Source organism: Pleuronectes platessa, chromosome 7 (genome assembly GCF_947347685.1).
Source record: "Pleuronectes platessa chromosome 7, fPlePla1.1, whole genome shotgun sequence".
NCBI classification, from domain to species: Eukaryota; Metazoa; Chordata; class Actinopteri; order Pleuronectiformes; family Pleuronectidae; genus Pleuronectes; species Pleuronectes platessa.
In genome coordinates this window covers 25416608-25436333 of record NC_070632.1, presented here as the reverse complement: position 1 = coordinate 25436333, position 19726 = coordinate 25416608, and the positions used below count along the sequence as shown (strand labels likewise).

The following is a 19726-nucleotide window of genomic DNA, read 5'->3' as shown; positions in this document are numbered from 1 at the left end:
AAGCACTTTAGGATCCACATATCACTGCATCAGTGTAGCTATGTATCTTTGGCACAAAATATCCCACTACAGGTCTTATGTTCCCTGTTTTATAATATACCTACATTTCTACCGATGTATGTGCCTCTTTAACTGGTTTGAATGTGGTTCTTCTCATTCTGAGCAAAAAGAATGCTAAACAGAAACCTTATTATAAAGGATCTGTGCTTACCTCTAATAAAGATCAGCAGTATTTATCTATCTCTCCTCAGGTGACAGATATTGTTTTCCTCCACAAATCATTAAGTTGTTCTGATGGACAATCTTTAAGGTGCTAATACAGAGTATCCGTGGGTCATGAAAAGCCTTAAGACCATTGAAGATATTTAAGTTGTTAAAAAATCTGAGATTTCATTGACAGAAGTCTGACATATTTACCACCTCTGGCCTGCTATCAGCAAGCCAGAGGTGGTTAGAAAATCTTTTTGTCTGATGGAACATGTTACACACTAACAGTGGGGCTGTTGCCACAGTATATTGGGCTGCAGGAGCCGGAAACCTCAATTTTTTACCAATCATCTTGGTCCAGGAATCATTCATTGAGAGCGGAATAATTCAATCTTTGGCAGTAACGAGGGTGCACATCCACAAAGGTCCAATCACGTAGGACAGAAGTGACTGGGACATAGACCGAAAGACTCTTGCATAAGAGAAAGGATTCCATAGTTTGCCATAACTGCAGCTGATTTAAACTTAATTTCATGCATCCTGCTGAAACAGTTTTTGAACATTTCTGACTTTTGTGCCCCTTGGTGACTGGTGCTGAAAGCTAGGGTCACCAATTCTCCCTTGCACAGTCGAATACTCATACAACACAATATTGAGGTTATTATTACACACACAGACACTTTGATCTGCATCAGGCCCCCAGTCGTACCAGTGTTCAGGAGCAGCGGTGCAGCAGAGCCCCTGTTGTCCAGACTGTGGCAGAGGTCTCCAAGCAGCCCTGTAAGGGATGAAGCCTTCTCCAGCCCCTCGAGGAGCACGACCACACAGCGACCAGCTCGAGCAGGTGGAAGCCCCGCCCCCAGACCCACTGCCGGCACGAGGAAACCTGACACAGGCAGAGGAGAGGGAGTTATGAGAGATTTCAATTTCGACTTTGGTCTTGCTGTAACAGCTGTGGACAAACAGGAAGCTGTGATAGTGATGGTTAAATATTCCTTTAAATCCCCTGAACACAGAATTTCGAATCAAAAGTTCACTCTTACAATATAAGCTGTTGCAGTATAACTGACATTTTTACAACCACCATTTTGTCAGAAATTTTAAAATGGCATCATTAACTAATATGTTCTATATTCTCCCCAAATCTCCTTATTGGCCACTCTAGAAAGCTGCTATCTCTTTATTTGTGGGACGTTTGTCCCACTTGAGTGAGTTTTCTCCTCCATAGGCGTCAGCGCCAGACTGCCACCACATCTGGACATGTTGCGGTTTCAGAAATAGACTGAGGTGGACCTAGCATTTTTATGCTGAGCCCTGTGATTTTAATCTGGACATCCAGCAGTTCCCTCTCATGTGCACTCAAGGAATAATAAGACCAGATGTTGCATTGAGGATGGTAAAAACTTTATGGATGTTTTTTACAAGACTGTTCTGCCTCGTTAACTTTACATGATTAAGTAAAGACAGTAGCTGTCTGAGTAGCTTTCTTATATTATTTTGTTTAGTATTGTTAGCTGCCTTTGACAAGCACCATTTGCTTTGAAGTGTTCCCATGCTCAATGTCACAGCTCAACAGAAAAGGATAGCTCAGACCTGACGTCATGACTTTCTTAACATTCACTCTTGGTACCTGCTTGTGTGGATTACATGTGGATCTATTACTGTCAGTAGCGTTTTCTATAAAGTGTACAGCATTAAGCATTACTATATATGAGTCTAGATGGACAGTTTGCAAAAGCTGTTGATAATTTTACCGTACAACATGTCAAATCGAGTGTCCTAATTCAAACTTGGAATTGAATGTAAAAGTATCACCAGGGTCATTTCAGTCCAGATTAAATTATTCACATGATCAGGAACTTTTGCATTCCTTTTAATTGTCATGACATTTAAAAACCCCATTGTGTTTGCATACTGTTGAATCTCGGTGGAGTTTTCATGCCGACTCTTCCAGTATAATAGTTTTCATAATCTATGAAACTACTGGTTATTTTCTGCAATAATCAAAAAATTAAGAAAATGTCAACTATGAATCGTTTCAGCTCTAAATGATGGTGTGCAAAAATGAACACAACCGAAAAGTCACATTGCTGCGGTTGCTGTGTGAAACCTGTGAATGGACTGCATTTGCAGTGTGTGTTTATGTATTATTACCACAGGTGATGAAAGCCTCCAGCAGCTGCTCTTTGGTCAGGCTTTCCTCCACCTCCACCCTCACCACGTCACAGCCGAGCCCCCCTGTCTCCAGCTTGGACTGGAAGACGGAAACAGAGAGGGGAGGGGAGGGTGGCAATGAGTGACAAGAAAGAGAGGCGAGGAGGGAGCGCGTTGTCATGGAAACAAAAGGAAATTTACTACTACTATGCACAGGGAAAAATGGAGCAAGGAGAGAATTTGAATGAGCACAAAGGCCTTTTATTATCACCAGCTAAGATCCATCTGCTGATACAGTTTATTCTGTTTCTTATGCTGTCACACAAAAGTCACTTTATTAGGTACCCATGGCTACAACGCATGCAGCATAATACATCAGTCCTGACATTCGTTTCTCTTCGAGAAGGTTATGTTTTCTATATAATGTTTCAACTGTATGATCTTTTTGTAAGCTGCTGTTATGCTATACTTAGTAGGTTTTGTTACTCCATTCAAATCAATGAAGGTAAGCTGAACAGCAGACACATGTCTTTACACAATGTAAAGCAAGTAAACATCTTGCAGCCTCTGAATTGATCATATGTTTGGGTCATTACTGGTTTCTACCACACCCCACATGTATTTTTAACATTTCATTCATATATTTTGTACTTGTACTATAGTAACACCTCAGGCTAAGCGCTGCAGTGAATCCATCGGCCTTTCATGAAAACACAACCAGATTTAAATCTGTCGGTTTGTCAGTGTAAATGATGAAAGTGAAAATGTGTCTGTGCTGTAGCAGGACTGGACCAGTAGCTGACCTGCACCATGTTTCATCAGAGTGTCGTGATATTATAAAAACTGTACTTTGCTTTTTGCATGAAATTTCAGTTTCATTGCATCACACTGAGCAAAAGCTCCAGATTCACTTCTGTCTAAAGGAGGGGGTCTATTTGCTTCTGAAATTGGGACGTCAATGTTGGATGTTCTTAGAAACACCTTCCAGAAATCAGCTTCTATAAATACTACAATGCGAGGTGAGAAAGGCGCTGAATGCCACTTGAGCTGTTTGGAGACATTTTGAGAAATATCCTTCTGTAGGAGAGACAGAGGCAGCGCCAGCCCTACGTGTCTTTGTCTGTTTAACAAAAGCTTCTGATAATCACTTCCACCACATTCAGCTGATATGCATGTTTTTCCGTGATTTGCATCAGGGATTAATTATTCCCTTTAAAGGCTTGTGGATCAGTGTCTGTGGGACGCACCTTGATGCAGTGAGCCACCAGCCGGGCGACATACTCCTGACAACTGCCCTCCAGCCCATGAAAGATGAGGTTTCCATACTGCTCCACCTGGATACAGGAAGAGACACAGGTGGATCAATGCATGTGTTAATAGTTAGAATAAACAATGATAGTGAAAAGCTCTAACTTCTTCAAACGTAATGAGCTGCTGTATTTGGAGGATAATTCATTGACTGCTGGTTTCTGGTTCAGCCTGTGTGGAGTTTGCATGTTCTTCGTGTGTCTGTGGCGGTTCTCCAGGTACTTCAGCTTCCTCCCATAGTCCACAGACATACAGACCTAGGTTATAGGTTGACTTCAAATTGTCTGTAGGTGTGAATGTAAAGCTGCTTTCAGCTGCTTTTACACTGAGCTCTGGATAATCTCCTGACAATATCCTGAGGGGCTGTTTGCGAGAAGGCACATGTCTCCTAAATTGCTCCGGCCAGCCCCCAAGAAAAAAACTCTGGATAATCTCCTCCTTTGTTCTCGTATAGGCTCACTCTGACATTATCTAGGTGATTCACTGCAAAATAATGTGTGTGTTGATTATGTTTTTAAAAAATATCAGATTGTACGAGAAGAAGCCTGCACCCGTGTTGATGTGCTGTGAACAAAAACATGTGATCTCTGCATCTATGATTATCTATGAGAGCAGAGTCTCCTGCTGCATATCTGAAAGGCAACATCCTGAGGAACTCTGCACCTCCTAAGACGAAATAAGCCCCTTATTGGATTAATTTAACTAAAAATGTTATCTTATCTAGCAGTCGAACAGAGTGATGACATAAGCTCAACAATCGGAGTTTATGAAAAGTAATCAGCTGCAGAAATAGAAACTTTCCAAACATACATTGGTGTTAAATCTTCACCTGTTTATAGTCTGTCTAATAAAATACTAAGATCACACCAGACCATTTTAAGACATCTTTGTGGCAGCTTCACTGGCTTGTCAAGTGCATTTGTCACCTTAAATGGAAATCATTAAATGGAATAATGGATTCATTAACAACAGGGCAGCTGATGCACAGGCTTGCTTTGCTCAGTCGCCTGCCACATATTTTCCAGTGAGATCAGACTCTCACACCAATGTGGATTAAAGAATCATCTTGCAGTCAAATCTCTGACTCAGTCATGAAACGTGGAACTGGAGCGCTGCTCACAACCAGCAGGGGGCAGTGTAGCGGTTAGAAAATAGTACAGTAATTCCCTCAATGTGTCTCATTCCATCTGTCTATCACTTCATCTCTCTCCCCCCCTCTTACTTTTATCATTCTCTGGAATCCTCCACGTTTTTTCCAACATTTTACTCATCTAATCCGTCAATCCCTCACACTCCCTTGCGTGTGTGTTTGCATGAATGTGTGTGATTTATACCAGGCGGACGTAATTTTGCAGCAGCGGCAGGGGGAAGAGAGACTCCAGGGCCAACTCATCGAGACTGGACTCAGACAAACCTGTAAAAAAAACATACACAGAGAGAGAGAGAGAAATATAAATCCTCAGATTTACTTTGCTTTACAAGCTGGGTGTCATCAACTATAAGATGTTTCTAAGAAGGACACATACTCTGACTCCACAGGTTCAAAGAACATGTTATGTAACAGCTGCGAGCACATCCTCAGATGCACTACACCGATGGAACAATTAATGAGAAGAGAATGAGCAGTCAGTGAGGTTATTTACACAATTAATAGCTCTTAAAGCTTTATATCAATGAGTCGGATGAATAACAGCAGTGGTTCCCAATCTTTTTACTATCCCGTACCCCTTCAGACATTCAATCTCCAGCTACTCTCACTTAAATATGTGGTGGCAAATGGCATCAAAGTCTTGACAGCGCATTTGGCCAGTGCAGGGTACTCTGTGCACAGTCCTATCCAGAAATCTGGCAGAGGCTTCTGATTGAATTCAATTTTAATGGATCCACTTGTTGCGACTTCAATGAGGCTCTCCTGTTCAGATGCCGATAAGGAAGCAGGCACAGCAGAAAAGGGTTAACGAATCCAACAGTCAGACTCGTCAGTTTTGGGGAAGTATTCTGCGCAGTTGTGCAGCCAGCTCACTGAGGTGCATTGTAATGTCGCGTTTGACACTGTCTGTGACACCGAGGTGATTTGCACACAAAAAATGACGACGGAAAGACCTCTGTTTTGTTGTTGTTCATGCAGTCTTCCCAGAGCTTCGACTTCTTTATCATAGCCTCAATTTTTTCTCGTACATTTAATACGGTTGCGGAGAGCCCCTGTAATCCGAGATTAAGTTCATTCAGACGAGAGAAAAAATATCACCCAGATAAGCTAGTCGCTTAAGAAACTTGTCATTATGCAAATGGTCAGACAGGTGAAACGTGTGGTCAATAAAGACCATTTTAAGCTCATCTTTCAATTCAAAGAAACGTGTCAATACTTTTCCCCTTGACAACCAGCGCACGTCCGTGTGCAGTAGGAGCGTCGTATGGTCGCTGCCCCTTTCACTGCATAATGCAGTAAACATGCGTGAGTTCAGGGGCCTGGCTTTAACAAAGTTCACCAATTTGACTGTAGTGTCCAAAACGTCCTTCAAGCTGACAGGCATTCCCTTGGCCGCAAGAGCCTCTCTGTGGATGCTGCAGTTTACCAAAGTGGCGTTGGGAGCAGCTGCTTGCAGGCGCGTTACCACTCCACTATGTCTCCCCGTTATGGCCTATGCGATGGTGTACAGATGCCAACACAAGGCATTGTCCGTATAGTTTTATTTGCCTTTTCCCCCAGCATAACCCCAGCCATATCCGCGGCAGCAGGAAGAATTAAGTCCTCCACAATAGTGTGGGGCTGGCTAGTCTTAGCCACTCGGTAGCTTCTCACAGAAACGTGAATTCTATCAGTTTCTCTGAAACTTTTGGTTGGAAAAGTGTAATTTCGTTCACAAGCTATGGAGAAAATGTCTCATTTGTGTTGCGTTTATAAGCAGTTTGATTTTTCTTTTTAGGATAGCTTCATTTAAACCAAAGTAGAAAATTTATCATTGAAAACTTTATTCTTAAGGGAATATTCCTACATGTCAAGCTGCCTTGCTCAACACCACTAACATAGTTACCTCGACCAAGGAGGCTATGATTTCACGCCTCTCTGTTTTATCGTAAGTAGGTTAATGCATTTGTTTGTGTGCAGGATGACACAAAACTACTGGATGGAAGAACATGGTCTGGGAAGGATGAAGAATGGCTCAGGGAAGATGGTGTCATCAGGCTGTTAAACTGATCTTTTTTCAATTTTTACAGGGGCGGCTCTGGCTGACTGGTAGAGCGGTCATCCTACAACCTGAAAGTCGGCAGTTCGACCCCTATTCTTCCCCATCTGCATGCAAGTGCCCCCAAATTGCCCCTCATAGAACAAAACGTGCTGCTAATAGATGAACTGTGTGAATGGGGGATTGTAAAACTGTAAAGAGCTTATAGTGGTCATCAAGACTAGAAAAGCGCTATATAAATACCAAACAATTCACTTTACTTTTTAACATATTTCCCAGAGTATAATCCATGACAAGGATTACATGTATTTATTTTGGCTGCTGTATCCGTCATGCATTGATTTTCATTAAGAGACCATTAAACAGACACAGGGTGAAATCTGAAGCGCTGGACAATCACTGGCTCATCGCTAACATGGTGACAGTGTTCAGGTGAAGGACAGGCAGGTCGATGTGGACCTCTGAGTCAGGACACCACACCCCCACACCCACACACATAGTAAATGGTCAGACACAGAGAGAAAATGTGTTTGAGATGAGGGCAGAGGTGAAAAAAGAGAAAGAGAGAAAATGGATATATGATGGAGTGAAGAGAGGAGGAGAGCGAGATGGAGGCTGGCTCACTCGGATTTTCATGGCACCAAACTATTGTTTACTCTTTTTTTTTCTGACTCACTGAGAAAATAAATAAAGCATTTCAAGGAACAGAGGCAATAACACAGCAGCAGCAGACAGTAAGAAAGATTATTCCAATACACTGAAGGCTGCTGCTGTGACTCATCTATAATCATCAACGCAGCAATAAACGTCCAACCTTTCTCTGCTCACACTTATGTTATTAAATCATGTGAAACTGACTGGCACGCAGTAGAGCGAACATCTCCACCAAGGCCAAAAATAATGATGTGAATTTGCACTGAATTGTTTATCAACAGAATAAATCGGATTATTTTTTATTCTAAATATTTCATTTAACAGGTCATTAGCTTGGTCAAGGAGGTTATGATTTCACTGCTGTTTGTTAGCAGAACTCCGCACGCACACCTTCACCCGAGACCTGCGCCTATTGGACGGTACTTCCTGTCAATCACTCAGTATATAAACCCAAATCCATACTGTACTTTATCATCTATTTGTTTACAATTAGGAGAGAAGTAGAGTTGCATCTCCTGGACTTTAATAGAAAGCGACTTCTGGCTGTTCTGTGGAAGGACTTTCAGAATGTACTGTGGATCATTAGATACAACTGTACCTGACCTCAGTCTCACGTCCTCAGTACAATGACCCTGGTAACTCTCAGCTCACCTCCATCTGACTATCTCCACTTAAAACACTGAACATTACACAGTCATCCATTTGTTTATGGTGATGCCTGAATATACAATTTTAATTTTCCCAGAGGTGAGGAATGCTCTATATCATGACTGATAATGTTGACTTAATTTGGTCAACAATGTTTTGATTCAGATTTAGCTCAGATTAAGACTGATCAATTATGTCAAAATACATTTTCTGTATAGACAGCCTGACCTGAATTATGAAGAGGTTGATTAAAGACTTCTTAGACTACAAATGCATCCAGACTATGGTCAACAAATGGCTTTTGCTATCGGTGATGGCCTATCTGCTTCTGGTTCCGTTGTCAGTTTTGTACCTTTGAGGCGGACGGTGATGCACTGGCTCAGAGGCTTCCTGACCAGGTCCCAGGGGGATAAAGTCAGCTCCTGACCCAGCAGCCACTCAGTATCTCCTGGAAGAGCAAAGACAGAGACACAGACATGTCAGCATGGTGAGATTTCAGCACATCAACTTTACACACACATGTTTTGTCACGCAAAGCAGTGCTGCAGTCCAGACGTAATATGGTGAACTCATGAACCAGCCCCTTCAACTTTCAGTCCTTTTGAAGACCATAATGAATAAAATAAGAGACCTTAACCCAAGAACGACAGAAATTAAGGAATATCAGAGTCCCCAAATAGTTTACACGTCCTTAAAACTGAGTATAAGGTTAAGTAGCCAGGTTGAGAATTACCCTATATGCCATGTCATCTTACTAAATACAGGCAGAGACAGTAGGTATCTACAGCTGTACTGAAGTAGATTCTGACTGGGATCTTGTTTGTGGATTTATTACAGCGTGCTAATATCTGGATCATTGAGAAAGAGCTACAACACAGAGACATTACAAACTGTGCATGCCGCCAAAACATTTCAATTAAAAAGAAAAACTAATTTTAAACTATTTAAAGTGGTGTTAAATGAACATTAACATAATTAAGACCGATCTGAACATATTCAAAATTCAGATTTACATTTTACAAGACCCCACAGAAACCCTATATTAATATGGTATCAAACCCTTCTGCAAAATTATATTGTCCTGTCCGAGTCCTCATCTCTTCCTTCAGTCCCAACACACAAAACACACAAGTCCTGATTTTCAGAACTTGAGTCGAGTCATGGACTCAACTTGTACAACACTGGAACAAAGTGTAAAGAAGGTCAAAGGTCACACACACTTCACAGAAAAAGAGTAGGAAATGCCAAAGGATACAATATACATATAAAACAAAGTATACACATAAATGAATTGCACGCCACCACAAATGATTATTAATCTATATGTTTAATGTAGCACAAGTCTGTAACAGTGATTTATCATTTAACTGTCCACATGCTGTCAGAACTATAAATGGACTTGTCTTTACATGTCAACCGCTGCCACAGTTAAATCTACTGAACCATGTTGAGATTAAATGCTATAGACATATAATATTTATGCAAACACACAACCGCACACACACACACTAAATAAATAATTATTTATCCTCAGTAATAAACAAGGCAGCATGACTGCTTCTCTTGTGGGATCTAATTAGAGAAAATACACATCACATTAGGACATGATGATAAAACTGGAATAGGTGCTGTACTGCAGATTTTAAAAATATTTCACAAACGCTTTCTGAAAGAAGAGCAGCTGCTTCTGTGCAATGTCACACCTACAACAGCAAACATATACATCAGATTTTGTAGTTGGAAGTAGGGATGGGCATAATTAATCGACGATCGATTAATTGATCATTAAGAATTTCGTCGATGAAATAATTTTTTCATCGAGAAATTCGCTAATTACACATTTGACCACGGGGGGCAGTGTTTGAAAAAAACGCCACAGTCCTACTCAGTTACCTGCGACTGGCTGCGAGTGTGTAGTTCCATTTCCAAAGTAAACATGAAGAGGTCACGGCGAAGTGTTGCATGGGACCATTTTGAGTTAAATAATGACTTGGTTCACTGCCAACACTGCGAAGCTATCCCAGAGGCTGGGGGAGACGAGGAGCCTGCGTTGTCTGACACGGACGAGGGGAGCGCAAACACCGGAGCCGCGGCCAGGCTAGCCAAGTTAGCACGGAGCTACCTGTGTATCACGGCGACGTCAGTCCCCTCAGAGCGGGTTTTTCGGCGGCTGGACTGACGGTCACCAGGCTGCGTTCGCCTCTGACCCCAGAGCATGTTAACATGCTCATCTTTCTCAACACAAATCCGTAGGCTGGTGCTGAGATTGTATGTGAGTTACTGGTTATTTTTATGAAGCTTTCTCGACTCGGTACCTTGTTTGATAGTTTTGAGTTACATTTGGCAAAACCTGTCAGACCTAAGTATTATATATGTAGTTGTTGTTTAACATTATGTTTTTTTTAATTATTATTATTTTATTTTGGAGGAAAAAAAAACGAGGGTCAGTTGTGTTTAGTAGCACCGGCTTCTAGCTGTCGGTTCCGCTGCTTAAGATTACGGCAGCGCATACTTTGTTCATCTTGTAATAAAGATCTCAATGAGGAAACACGCTTTTTTTGCATTTCTGCATTTTAATGTAGCTTATAAATAGTGAATTTTGAACTTGAAAAAATTAATGATTAATCGAAAAATTCGTCATTAACTCTCCCGACGATCGACGAAGACAATTTAATCGAACGCCCATCCCTAGTTGGAAGTGAACATTTTAACTCGTATTAGCCTCATTAGATAAGTGTTTCTTCTCTGTGGGAACCAACTAGACTGGGCCACAAGACAATTCATCAATAGGATGATTTACAGGTACAAATGCTTTTGGACAAAAAAAAAAACACATAGCAGAGATTGGTGTCCAACAAGCAGCATTCACTAAACACATTCTGAATTAGAATATAATGCACAGACAAGTTGTTTGTGAGACTTGAAGGCTGAGAGCTGAAACCTGAGAATTAGTGAAAGAGCCTTGATGCTGCTGCAGAGCTTGTAAAACCAGACCAACTACAATTAAGTGTCATTTCGTCATCACAGAGCAGATGACTGCAAGACTTCTCCAGATTGTTTCTGGCCTGTGATGAAAGAGAAATAACAAACTGCAGAGTTTGAGACCAAGTAGGAAGTATTCACCTTGCCAGACCGAAGCTCTTCAAGCCATCACATTAGAGAGGTTAGTATGATAAGTGTGTTTATTAACTTTTTAAAATATATAGGTGGGAGTTCTACACACAACAGGACTTTCATTTTGATGGCTTTTTAAGTGCATCATATCCACTTTACCCGGAGCTCCGCTTGTCTCTGCTATCTGCAGTGGGGGTGAAGACAACAACTCCCATAATCCCATGCTGTTTCCCATCATCATCTAGGTCTGGTTATTGTTTTGATTGAGAGATGTCTAGCAGCTGAGTCGGCTGTATTATTACCAGAACCTGTGCCATGCATAAACTATTGATTATTTTCATTTATATATAAATGTGAGTGGTGATTATTTTAACAATGGATTATATAGAACATTGTGTGTTATGATAGATATATCATAACAGAAAACAACAAATGCTGAGACTGAGAATCTAAAAACAGCGAATATTAAGTATTTTGGCCTGATAAATGATTTAAACATTAAATCCATTTATCGTCCTGCTGGTCTCCCATTAGATCAATTATATTCATTAGCAATTAATCAATTAATCAGCTTGAATATTGTATTTACTCTTGTGCTGGGACCAGGGAAATTTGCTATAAACTTGTCTCAATTTGCTCTCTCGAAAAACATTTACTACATAATATTTTTCAGATTTATTTCTAGGCCGAGGACGTTGATTTGTTTGAATTGCCATTATGGGACAATTAAAGTTGTTTTGAATGTTTATTTAACGTAACTATATTTTGGAAGGATATGTTGCATGAAAAAAATGACAAACGTAACAATATCAGGATTAAAGGAGAAAGTTTTGAAGCTTAGGGCTGGAACGAAACTTTTAATCAAACAAAAAAGAAAGAAAATGTTGCCTGTAGATAGAGTGATAATATATAGAATAGTCTGATCTGTATCATTAAGTGAGATGCTGTTTTTTGTGTTGATTGTTTCTGTCTGTTGTTCTTGTTCAGTACCAACACGTTTCATCTCCTTTCTGTATGATGACCAATGTTGCATTAATATTGGCCATATCTCTAAAATATGGTTATTGGTTAAATAAAGATACTAATATGGACTTAAACACTAGATGAAACAAGAAATAACAAGAAATGTTCATGCTGTCAAAAGGCTGCCATCAAACTGTGTGAATTCCAAACAGAGGTACAGTAATGAGCATCACACAGAAAATGAGTGTGTAAAATCTATGCAGACGTGCCGAGGCAAACGAGACATGCATGCAGACACAAAGCCAGACACCAAACAGTGTGTGTGTGTGTGTCTGCAGTTTGATCCCAGCTGACAGAGGACAGACATCTTCCCCTAAACTGGCATCTCCCGCCCCTTCATCTCCCATTTCTCCCCCGCCTTATCTCATCCATTATGCATTCCTCCTCTGCCAGTGCTCGCTTTCATCATCTTACCAAAAAACACACACAAACATGCCACTTGCTCCTTGTTGTATGCAAGGACAGTAAGAGAGACATAGGGCTGCTCGATTATGGAAAAAATCATAGTCACGATTATTTTGGACAATCTCGAAATCACGATTATTATGTGCCCTTATTCTGAAGTCTATGTTTTATTCTTTAAAGGACTGTAACCGGAAGTAGGTAAACACCAATGACGGCTGCGTGTCTTATTCCTCCGTTAAACCAGGATATCGGTGCCCGGGTATTCAAACCCTAACACTCTCCCAAAAAACACTTTGCAACTGAGAACTTTGAAATTTCCTCTCATTATTAAATGTCGTCGTCTTCCCCCCCAGAAAGTCAGGACCAGACCAATTGTCCCCAATGTTCAGAAATGTCCTCACAAAGACATCTGTAAATGTACACAGACACACAGGTGTAACTTGAACCTAAACCAACAGCACAGTGACGACATCTGATCATCAGGAAAACACAAGCAACATATACACTCACACAAGTTCTAACAGATGAATATCTCATAGGTTCATAGAAGAGTGTGTGTGACATCAGCAGCACCCATGGGTGGATTACTGATCAGACCTTCTATGCACAGGGGCCCGAGGACTTAGAGGGGCCCCTGAGTATCTGCTGATCAAATACAAGACAGTATTTTTGTTTTCTTATTATCTTTAACTGCACAGCAAACTGTAGTAAGAGGAAGATTTCATTGGAATACTGAGTATATGTACTACAGTGCTGTGATTTATATTACATCAGTCGCTTTTCATTTTCACAGAGAACTTCACACTTCAGTGACTTTTTCAGCAGTGCCACCTGAGAATATGCTTCACCTACAAAAAGCCACAGAATGAGACGCAACACGACTACAATGAGACGCAAGATCATACAAAGACATGGAACACACAGAGTGACAGGTGACCACAATGACACGCAAAATGATGAAAAACAACTTGAAAGTGACCTGGACGTCTGTGGCTCAAGAGGTAGAGCAGGTTGTCCTCTAACCACTGTCCAGTGTGACCTTGGGCAAGACACAGACCATAAATTGCCCTTATTGGTTTTTCAATCAGAGTGTGAATGATGTGCGAAATAGAAGCAACGTATGAATGGGTGTGAATGGGTGAATGTGACTTGTGTAAAAGCGATTTGAGTGGATAAGACTAGAAAAATTCTAAAAATAAATGAGATCTTTTCAACAGTGTTTTAAACTCAAACGACAAAATGAAGCTAACAACTGAGAAAAGCAAAACTACACAAGATGGGAAAACAAATATCCGAAGTGAAACTCGAAACTGACTTGTAGGACTTTCCGGCGTGACATCTGACTAATGCTCGGGCTTATGCTACATCTTCACTGCTCTAAAAACAGCACTTGCCAGTGGCAGCACATTGCAGCTGCTGTTTTAGAAGAAGAAGTAATTTCCAGGAAAAGGAAATTGCACTTTTATCTTAGTGAAACTAATATACTTTGAAGACGTGGTATCCCATCCGTAGGTTAGCATACTTGCTATCGCCTGACCCTGCATTTTCAGCGGTACATTATCTGGCATCGGTACATCTTTTTATTTGATAAGGTGGAAATGACCATGTATGGTGACATGGTCTCTCAGTGGCCTGTTGTAGAGAGGTAGTTCACCTCATTTCAGATATTATTCTATTTATAAGTTGTTTCACTCACAATTATCACATGTAAATGATGTGAAATCATGCCAACTTAGAATTCATGTTAGCAAGACAATATTAAGTTCACTAAGCTACAACAATGCAGAAATATCAGAACACTGCAGCATTGAACTATTTCACAATACACCGGTGAACATGTCTTTTGTCTAATCTCTAATGAAAGGCCAGATATCGCTGACATTACCGTCAATGAAAAAGATTGGTCTCGACTTAACAGCTAGTCTGAAACCTCATTGTTGTTTTTACCTCAGCAGAAACAACGTTCAGATCCAGAAAACAACAAAGGTTTAGTATAAACTCAACATCAGTCGCATGTCATTTTCCAAAACAGCTGTGGATCTCCAATATGGCCACTGCAGACTTCCTTACATGACCTTCAATCAGCCACTATGTGCTATCAATTTAAAAAGACAACACAATACAAGCGCAGACACTGGCAACATAAACCTGGAGTTAAACAGAGTGAGGGACAACAAGAAACTCTGACAACGTGCTTCACCTTATCCTCCTCTGACACATTCAGGTGCACTGGGCTGAAACCGAGTTACATGAAAAGGCTCAGGGTGAAGAGTAAAGAGCAGCGGCTTAAACATAAAGAAACAGAAATCACGGGCTGTTCCAACGTAAAGCGCTGCCATTTGTCTTTTCTGTCCACTGTGAGGTAACCGCTCAACAAGATGGATGAGAGGAAAAATAGGGAAGGATGGTAGAAGAAAGCAGGGGGCTAAAACGGTATGACGGAAAGGAAGGACATGAATGAAAAAGAAAACGTAATGAGACAGCAAGGATGTAAAGACAGAGGGATTGAGTGAATCAAGGGAGGATACAAGTGAAGAAAAGAGTAACAGATTAAAAAAATAAGTAAGCAGGAAAAAAAACGTTTTCTCACCAATAAGGATAGAGGCGATACTGGTGGGGCCAAGGCCGAGCAGGGGGCGTTGCACCTGTGCCTCCTCCCTCACTGTTTGAGAATCTCCGCAGATGATGTTGAGGTGCAAGATGAAGGCGTGGCTGAGGGCGGAGCCAAGCTGGGCCCAGCACATGGACCGGTCCACTGACACTCGGCACAGCACCAACTGGCTGCCGGGGCCCCACTTTGTCTCCTCCTCCAGGGCCTCCACAGGACACATGGACCCCGCTCCTCCTCCACCCGAACACTGGAGACGCACCAGCACACGGTACCAGTCTGCAGGAACAGGGGATGGAGGGAAAAGAGGAGGAGAAGGTCATTAGTCTCAAATTAACTGAAGTTTCGACTAGTGTCATAGGAATTTAAATTAATTTGATTATTGGTGATTCTTGTAAGTCTGGGACCAATCAAGGGTTTTTTCTCAAAGGGTCAGTTAAGGAAGTGATGGGGAAAAAGACAAAAAAATTATAAACTGCGTAATTTATGTAGGACCAGTAACAGTTGTGTCGATGAATCTTTTTTTTTCAATTGATGATTTCAAACAGACTGTGATTTACATGTGTAGAGTAAGTAAAAAGTTATAATATTCTGAAGTTGGTTTTAGCTTGGATGTTTATTGATTTTTTATATTTGACTTGCTCCTTTCATCGTGTGAACCATCTATACATAATAAAAATAATGCTGATATAAAAGTTACATACATGTATCATAGTATTTGCCAAGTAAATCACATATCATCCGCAGTTTTGGTCATGCACAGGCAAAGTTTTATGAAATGTATAAACCATCGATATAATAATGAAGCTAAATTAGTGCATTAATAATCAAGTTTACTGTATCTTCAACAGGAAATCATAAGACTCGGCCAGTGCTTCAGTGAACATGTGCAAATCTTTTTATGGGTATGTAGGAAATAAAAGTACAGATGATTGATAAAAGCTTCAGCTAAATGAAATGTAATTTACATTGGGGACGTTGTCAATATAACCACGGCATAGAGGCATTGTGATCCCAACGTGTTGACATCCATCTCTGTTTTACCACCTGTCTGAGCATCTGATTCTAAGTGTTGACCTTCACTCAGCAGCCATTTTCCCAAATCAGATTTAAAATGATATCATAACGAGTAAGAATGACCTCAAATGTATAGTTTATAAACAACAGAACTCATCTTTAAGGCACTAAACAAACACACACCGAACACAGTGGCCACTCACGGAGGTTTTCAAGCAGATCTTTGCAGTCATCAGTCGCCACGTCATGAATGGTGCGATTACACTCATCTCTCCTCTCGATGTCCTGTTCACTGTGGCTGCACAGCACCTCCAGACACTCCTACACACATAGATAACAATGCAGGAACAAGACAAAAATGTCTTTAGTGTTGTCATGTGTGAATAAAAAAACAGGCTTAACAAAGGTTGTGTAACTACATGTGGTTTGAAGTCGCGTATCAATGAGTGGTGCTCATTTATATTCCAGTCAGAGGCTCAGTGTAGTCTAGCCGGGTGTCTCCTGCATTCTTTTAAGCTGACCGAGACATTTGCAGCCAGCAAGGTCAGTTGCCCAATTAGCTCATCACCGGAGAAACTGATGGCTTGACGTTTGTGTAAGAAAGATCAGATCAAGTATGATGTGTAGTGTTGGAAGAGTCTCTGTACTGCACATTAATACATAGAATAAGGTAGACATCTTAACAATAGAGAATACTCTGTAGAATAGCAATGGAAAAACAGTGAATGTAATAAAGTAAATCTGCAAACCTGCTTTTTTTCTATAAAGTTATTTTGACTAGTGTTAGAGAGAAAGTGAGAATTTACTAGTCCTGCAGTCAGGGTCATAGCTTCATTTAGAGTTGACTCTCCATGCATTATTCTGTCTTTTGGTGATTACGGTGCATTTATCATCAGAGTGAATACGAGTTTTACAAGGTATCTAACTGTGGTTACAACCCTGTGAGTGACCCTTTGCAATTTAAACATAATTAGTTAATTCACTGGTATCACCTTGAGGCCCAGGGCGGCAGCCATGTGTGCAGCCGTCCATCCGTCACAGTTGGCCTGGTTCAGCAGGGCAGCAGGCAGTGCCAGGGTGCCAGAAGGGTCAGGGGTCACATTGGGGTCACCCTGAGGCGGGTGGCAGAGGAGAAGACGCAGCGTGTCCACGTGTCCGGAGCGCACTGCCGCGTGAAGAGCCGTGCAGCCGTCCTGCAGGGGACAAAAGAAAGTACTCATCTTACTGATATAAATACATAATCTGACTGAGGTCAACTTTTTTCCATTACAGATATTTTACAGCTTCATGTTCTAATGAAGGTGTCACAAATTGTAATGTTTATTGGGTATTATTTTCTTAATGAATACATTATTTAATGTCAGAAAAAAGTGAAGCAGAATTACCACCTCACTGACCAGACTCACATAACATATGTAGATAATATATGTAGTCAAGACTTTTAAGGAATCTAAGTTTATTTTATAATAATATGCATTTAAATTCCTTCTCTTGATACATTCTTAATACACCATGATCAAGTTCCCTCTTCCTCCAAATGACACGTCTTTGCTGAGACAATTAATTATCAGGTTACTGTGTAAAACTCTGAATCAACTTTCCCAGGAAGCTAACCCGCGAGAACACTTTCCAATGAAACAAGAAATAATTTTGTCTGTGCATGTTGGTCAATCTAATGATGAAAATGCCCTTCACTGTTTACCACAGCTCAAACTGACCTATTTACATGACTTATTGATTTGTTCACTGTGAGAGGACATAAAGAAAAAACTGATTATTCACTTTTAAAAAGGTGGAACCAGTACATTTAAGGAAATCTTTACTTAGAGTATCAAATAACTGATTAGTAGGTGATTGTTGCTGACTAACAATCTGCCAGTCACCTAATAAAGAAAATGATTCAGCTCTAGTTTATGCATATTCGAGCCACTGTAATGGTTCATATAGTGTGATTATTAGTTTTCAGTTAATACTGAAAACGCAGAGCATTTAAAATAACCTAATCGGTTTGTCTCCACTCATACAGAAGTTGTGTTTGCTGCTGTAAAATGAAAATGGATAATCTGCACTTTGCATTACAGAAAAACAATAACTGAACAGTCCTGCACAATCAGACTGCACTTATTTAGTTCTAGTACAGAACACCTCCTCCATTTTAAATCATTACGTTTGACCCTCCACACTGGCCAACGTCTAAAAATACGGCTGTGCTGAAGAGGTCAGACATGCTATAGAGAGTCTGGCAGCTCTCGGGCTCAGCAGGGGAACCAGGCTAAATGCAGAACAAAGCAGCTAACTAAACATAGGGGGCTCATCACATGCTGCCGCAATTAATAGCCCCCTATGGTTGCCATGGAGACCCAGGAAGTCCATACATCAATGAGCTCGCACAAATCAGACAGAGAAACCCCAGAGAATAGTTAAATCCTTTAAGTGAAGCAGGGTAAGTTTGAAATGAAGAGAAGCAACGACATGTGAGAAACTCCAGAGTGAATGAGGAATGAAGAAGATGATTTTGACGAGGAAATTGTGCAATTTACTTATATTAATAATGATTATAGTCATTCATTCTTATAAAAATCCAATAAATTGCAGTTAGTTTTCATTAATTACATTGATAGAAGCATTTTTTGGACAATATGACACAATATAAAGAGTCACCAACATATTGTAATAGGTCAATAAAATGTGTCTCCTGATGTTTATATCACCTCCTGTACTCCAGAGCGACTTACAATAAGTGCATTCACAAATAACCTGAATGGCGGAGCAGACTCACCGTGGTGGTACGTGAGCGATCGGCTCCGGCACACAGCAGGACCTGGACGCAGACTAGCTGTCCTGCCTCACAAGCCAGAAAGAGGGGGGTCTGCCCCCCCTCCGCCGCCGCCACATCCACAGCAGCTCCTGCAGCCAGCAGCGCCTCTGCACAGCTGACGGGAGGAAGGTAAAAGAAATTTTAGGATAAAAATGTATCTGATTGAAAAGAGCTGTGACACTGTTGACACAAAAAAAAGTTGGTAAACAAGTAAAGGCGGCTCTGGCTGAGAGGTTTATCGGTATAGCGGCTAATTGATGCACTGTATGAATGTGTGTGAGAATGGCAAACTGTAAGCGCTCAAGGCCAGAAAAGTCCAATATAAATACAAACCATTTACAATGTGTACCAAGATAAAATATATATAAATACAGCTTTACAGATACAACATTAATCCATCTACACAAGAGGAGGAGAAGCTTAGAGAAACATGTTCACTTGGATCAGTCAAACATATTGGCCTGGTGGTTATTAATAATACTTGTTAATTTTGTATTTTCACTCATTGCTACATCTGCTTTTGACACGGTCAACATTTAAATGTGTCTTTTTACTTTTTATTTGACTGAATTAAAAGAATAT

The 19726-nt window shown here is 40.7% G+C and overlaps 1 protein-coding gene across 1 annotated transcript in view; it reads right to left on the bottom strand.

Moving 5' to 3' along the window:
* cttnbp2 (cortactin binding protein 2) overlaps positions 1 to 19726 on the bottom strand; it is a 91983-nt gene that overhangs the window by 6997 nt on the left and 65260 nt on the right. The window contains exons 7-15 of the mRNA XM_053427381.1: positions 19106 to 19259; positions 17319 to 17519; positions 16530 to 16647; positions 15292 to 15588; positions 8512 to 8607; positions 5004 to 5083; positions 3609 to 3695; positions 2362 to 2461; positions 917 to 1093 (exon numbers count right to left, since the gene is read on the bottom strand). Coding sequence (XP_053283356.1) covers positions 917 to 1093; positions 2362 to 2461; positions 3609 to 3695; positions 5004 to 5083; positions 8512 to 8607; positions 15292 to 15588; positions 16530 to 16647; positions 17319 to 17519; positions 19106 to 19259 — 1310 coding nt within the window. The remainder of the gene's footprint in view (positions 1 to 916; positions 1094 to 2361; positions 2462 to 3608; positions 3696 to 5003; positions 5084 to 8511; positions 8608 to 15291; positions 15589 to 16529; positions 16648 to 17318; positions 17520 to 19105; positions 19260 to 19726) is intronic.